The following is a 5,183-nucleotide window of genomic DNA, read 5'->3' on the forward strand; positions in this document are numbered from 1 at the left end:
GGAAAACCTCGGTGGAGCGACAGACTAACTGCTTTGTTCACTTTCACTTAATTGTTTATGGAATGTCATTGGAGTACAGGATGTGCATACAAATATTTTTGTTGCACTATGCAAAAAAATGAGGTCATTATAACACTTGATGATCTGCGCCGCGACGTTTGGCTCGCGACGGCGTCGGTTGGTGTGTTCGGTGCTCGGCGTTCGCGGCGGCTGCGGAGAGGTCAACGCCCGCTCGACGCCAGCGTGTCTCTCGCCGTCGCGGAACGTCAGAATCAGCTGATCGGCTGCACGGTTGGCGATGCGCTTCTGTCTCGGCCAGGCGTGGCGGAGTGGGATGATATTCGCCCCCCGCTCTTGTTGGCAGGAGTCAGCTCTGCTACGCATCTCCGACGTAGTACATGAAACATACACACAACCAACGTAATATTTGTTTCCCACCGCAGATGGTTACGCTAGTGGGAAAGAGGAATTTATTAGCGCGGCGGTTGTTGTTAAGTTTTCGCCAGTTTCCGAGTGTCAAGCTAGCACTGTCTTGCAGAATACATGACATGGATCTTCTCCCGTGAATGCAGTTTTGATGCAATACTGTTTCCATCATACGTCAGTTTTTGTCTTGACAAAAGTTATTTATGTTTTCGCCGCACTCGCAGGCACTGGTGAGTGTCCCAATACGAGTTTAGCACAAACATTCGCCGTTTCTGCGGTTGCTGTTTTGCAACAGTCCACGCATCGCATTCCAATCTCGCATTATTGTGCTCACTGAAACTACAGTCTGTCCCAAAAATATTGACTGTGGGTTCACTTCACGTTAACAGTTCACATTTATAGGCAAATTCACAGTTTTTCGTGCGTAATATTGGCGTTTGGCGTCCTTACCGCTGTTGAACGTTCAATACTAGCACTTCACTGTCCATATCACAGTTTCACCTTCACAGGTTTTCACACTGCTTAAAGTAACTGTTTCGATTAGTTCACAAACACTAATGTATTTCATTCAGTCTGAACTAGATTTTGGTTCGTGCTGGATTTTACCAGTCTCTCGCACTAATTATCTCTTTTTATTTTCCACTTACGAGTCGTACTTGCCTTCAGATTTTTTGACTATACAATTGTATTTCCGTCTGATCTGAGGTAAGTTCCCATGTCATGTCTGCCCACTCATTGCGTACTTGCTCTCCAGAGCCAGGCTCGACTTTACAAAACTTTGCCTCTCGCATTATTGTAGACATTTTATAATCTAGGCCTAGCGTGCAAGTTCCTAGATTAATGTTAGATTTGTGACTTTTGTTTACACTACAAATTCGTGCAAATCTCTGCCTTAGCAGATGGCAATATATTTTAACAGTGCTTAGCGGTAGTCGCGTTTACTGATTTGCTTTGTACCTTGACCACAACACATGAGGTACCTTGGGTGATGTACACCCTGCACTGGTATTGTTAAGTAGATTATGATTGAGCATATTTCAAGATCGGTATAGACATGAATACATGAAACGACTTATACACTATAATATTGAATTTCATAAGTTGCATTACTACTACAGTTCAAAAATATTCATGACACTCTAATGAAAAATTCTGTCATCATTACATGCTATTGAATTTTTTTTTTAAATATTTTTTAAAGAATTTTTCAACATGCAATTTTTAACATATTCTTAAACCTACGTTCATTTTTTTTTTCTTCAAAATGCAATTGTTTAAAAATACTATTATTCCTTAACATCTACAAAATTGAATCGCACTAATCTTGTGTGCCTCATTGTCTTAAAATATTACACTAAAATCGGAACATTTACACACAGAAAAAATACGCTATAAACTTAACCTACTACACACAAATGTAAACGTTGCTCTACTGAGCGAACTTCTTTAAGTCTTTGTAAGTATTTTTCTTGTTTCCTTAGTAATTGCCTCCTTATTCGACCACAGGATGGTGTAGTTTGCGTGACAGAAAGTAACGTGAGGTACCACTTCGATGTTATAGGTGTAGCCCTCGATAACACCAGGTTTTTCCGAAAACACATTCTCATAATCTGTAAGTAGCTGAGTCAATTCGTTTTGTTGTGCTTCAGTCAAATGTTCTGACTCCCTAACTTTCATGGCTATCAGTTTCCTTTTTTCCTCTTTATCTTCAGTAATGAATTCTTTATAATATGCTTGTCTTGTACTTAAGTCAGAATATAAATTCATTACCTGTATTCCTTCGAATCTCGTTTGAAAGCTCCGGCAATATTTACCGTGCACTTCCCGTGTCCTCAACAATGGCAAAATTACACGTGTACCCTCATTCATAAGGCTTACTTCCCCGCACAAGAGGTCGATTTTTGCGTCCCTCTGGCGTAAAAATTCCATCCCCAGGATGCAAGCAACACCTTATCCCCTAACTACTAGGAACGAGCTTTTCATTGCTTCATTTCCTACCGTAAACTCGACTTGCACCTGGTGCTTTATGATATGAGATTGTGCACCTATTGCACCTGTAACACGACAATTCTTCACTGGCAATACTGGTATTATATTATTTTGACTCAAGTACTTGTAAAAATTTGCACTCATGACATTGGTTGACGCACCGGTATCGACTATTATCTGTATTGGTGCTCCATACATATCTGCTTGCAATATAGCCTGCACAACACTTTTGTCGGTTCGGTTACATTTCTGCGGTATGTCTACAAGTTCCTTTTCAATTTTTGTTCCTTCATTGTATCTCAGCATACAAAGTTTATGGCTGTCATCCGTGAATGTGCCCTCACTACACCATCCTGCAGCCAACAACGGAGAGCGTATTGTGGCTGTCTTTAGTTTAACGGATGAGCATTAGTGGGTTGACAGTTGTCTGTCACTTCCACTAACCTCACATTGTGGTTCTGGTTGTTGTTGTTGCTACTGTTGGGTTGGCCGCCCTGCCTCCCCGATGGTGTATTTTGATATTGTGTATGGCTCTGGTTTTGTGGTGGTCGGTTGTAACTCCCTGACATGTTCTGTGACGGACCTGGGTTGGCGTTCCATTGTGGCGCTGTGTTTTGTTGCCACTGTGGTGCCGGTTCGTTACGACCACGCCACTGGTTTCGGTTGTTGCGCCATTGCGGATTGCCGTTACCATTATATCCATTACTCATGCGTCCATCATGATGTCTCTTTCCATTTTGACGATTATAACCGTTGCCGTTATAACCATTGCCATTGTTTGTGCCTCGATTCTGTTGCCGGTGCTCTTGCCTATTCCCGTTACCATTTGGTACTAAGTTACTACCGTTACTGTGGCTGCTATTGTAATCGGCTTTTTGTTGATTACAGCCTGCATGGTTCCAATTGTTTTCGGTTTTCATATCTTCGATCAATAAGTCAACAGAATCCACTATTTCCATGAATTGTTCTATATCGTATTCCGGCACATTGATGAAATATCTTTTAATTTCACTGGGCAACTTCATTTTTATTAATCTGATTATGTCACGATCGGACATTGGCTCGTCCCAGTACCTGGTTTTGTTTATATACTTTTCGAAATATTTGCGTAACGTTCCCATCTTAGGATTGTACATTTCTGGACTGTACAACTCCTTTCGTAGTCTTTCTTGGACGCTATCGGACCAGAATTTTTGCAAGAATGCACCTTCAAACTGTTGCATCGTTAGACATTTTTCGGACACGTCGGTGGCCCACAGTGCCGCGTCACCTTGAATAAAGGAGACCACGAACTGTATTCTTTGTCTTTCCGTCCATGTCCTGGGAAACACATTCATAAAGCTCTTAATAAATACAACAGGGTGGACATTTCGTTTTTCGCTATTGAAGGGTTGGAATGTCCTGTGTTTTATTACATTGTCCTCTTTTTTGCACGTCTGATTGCTACATTCTGGGACATTCATCACTTCGTGATGTGCGCTGCACGGTATCGCATGTTGTTCGTGCTCATAATTCGCATTAGGTTGCGGTTGCGCACTCGTACCCTGCATACCGTCAGCGTTATTACAGTAATCAGTGCGCGGAGTCGGATTCATGATCTGTCCGCCACTGTTTACATTGCTTTCCAACGCAGACAGTCTTCGCGCGACCTCCTGTTGCCAATTTGGCAACTCCGCTGTCACACGGGACTTGACCTGTGCTAATTCGGCATGTAGTGCGACAGCACTAGCGTCAATATTTACACTCGCGGCCGCAGTCGCTTGTTCTACAGCTGTTTTTACGTCGCTTTCAATCTTTGCAGATATCTCGCGATCCTTTACTTCTAGCCATTCCTTTAATTCTTTTTCTACTTTTTGAGCTTGCACTTCCAAATATGCGTCAATACTTTTCCGTGCATCTATCTCCACATTATCTACGCGGTTGGTTAAAGTCTGGACATTATCTTCAAGCCTAGCCTGCGATATCTGTAATTTTTGCATTTCGCCGGCTAAGCTTTGCACAAGATCGGGTATTTCTTTGCACGCGTCCCGCATCTCGGCAAGTTCGCTTTGGATCCTATCTAGTTTTGCTTCATTGCGCTGCTCTTGCTCACGTAGCATCTGAGCCAGTTTCTGATCTCTTTCCCTAACTCTTTCTTCTAACCTACGCAGAAATTCTGCAAATGGGTCTGCAATCGGTGAGCATACTGGTGCCCCGCTTAATCTAGCACACGATTGCCCCCCCCCCCCCCCCCCCCCCCCAGGCAGTGGAGTTGTTACTCTATTCCCATTCTGCTGTGGAGCGTCATTCACCGTCCACAGATCCTCGCCCCCCGCTCCGGAAATTATGTTATCCGAGGCGGTGGCTGGGAATTCGTTTACGTATTGCAAATGATCCTCACTTTCCATATTAACAGAATTTTGTTCTTCTGGTACGGATGTTTTAGGTTGTCCTATCTTACCCATAATAAATTCACTTTAAGCCACTGACAAATCTTTAACACTGATACACACGCGAATAATTATCCCCTCCAAAAATAAACATATAAATAAACAAAACGAATAATTATCCCCTCCAAAAATAAACACATAAATATACAAAACACCGAAGGTATCTCATGTGCACATGGGTTCGATATTCCGCACAGAGCTACACAGGATGCTTGCACAATAGGCCTTACCTTAATTATTTTTCTTTCTCGCAATCCTTTTTCTTTTCTACACTTTTTCCTCTCCAGATCTCCTCAGGATTTCGGATTGTCTATGATACATGAAAAGAAAGTGGTCTGT

General features: G+C 42.5%; 1 protein-coding gene across 1 annotated transcript; it reads right to left on the reverse strand.

Annotated features, from left to right (window-relative positions):
* Positions 1-2,192: 2,192 nt before the first annotated feature.
* LOC124620349 (myb-like protein M) lies at positions 2,193-4,702 on the reverse strand. Its single transcript, XM_047147023.1, has 4 exons — positions 4,674-4,702; positions 3,968-4,557; positions 2,894-3,337; positions 2,193-2,257 (listed from the first exon to the last, which is right to left on the reverse strand). The coding sequence occupies exons 1-4, from the start codon at positions 4,700-4,702 to the stop codon at positions 2,193-2,195; spliced, it is 1,128 nt and encodes a 375-aa protein (XP_047002979.1).
* Between the last annotated feature and the right edge of the window lie 481 nt (positions 4,703-5,183).

The sequence above is a fragment of the Schistocerca americana genome, chromosome 6 (genome assembly GCF_021461395.2).
Source record: "Schistocerca americana isolate TAMUIC-IGC-003095 chromosome 6, iqSchAmer2.1, whole genome shotgun sequence".
In the NCBI taxonomy this organism is placed as follows: domain Eukaryota; kingdom Metazoa; phylum Arthropoda; class Insecta; order Orthoptera; family Acrididae; genus Schistocerca; species Schistocerca americana.

Excerpts from the sequence above, each read along its gene's own strand:
- LOC124620349 (XM_047147023.1), bottom strand. The coding sequence starts at position 4,702 with ATGACGCTCCACAGCAGAATGGGAATAGA. Across the intron at positions 4,558-4,673 it reads CACAGCAGAATGGGAATAGA|GTTAGAAGAAAGAGTTAGGG; the intron begins GTAACAACTCCA and ends ATTTCTGCGTAG. Across the intron at positions 2,258-2,893 it reads GCAGGGCGGCCAACCCAACA|GACACGGGAAGTGCACGGTA; the intron begins GTAGCAACAACA and ends GCCATTGTTGAG.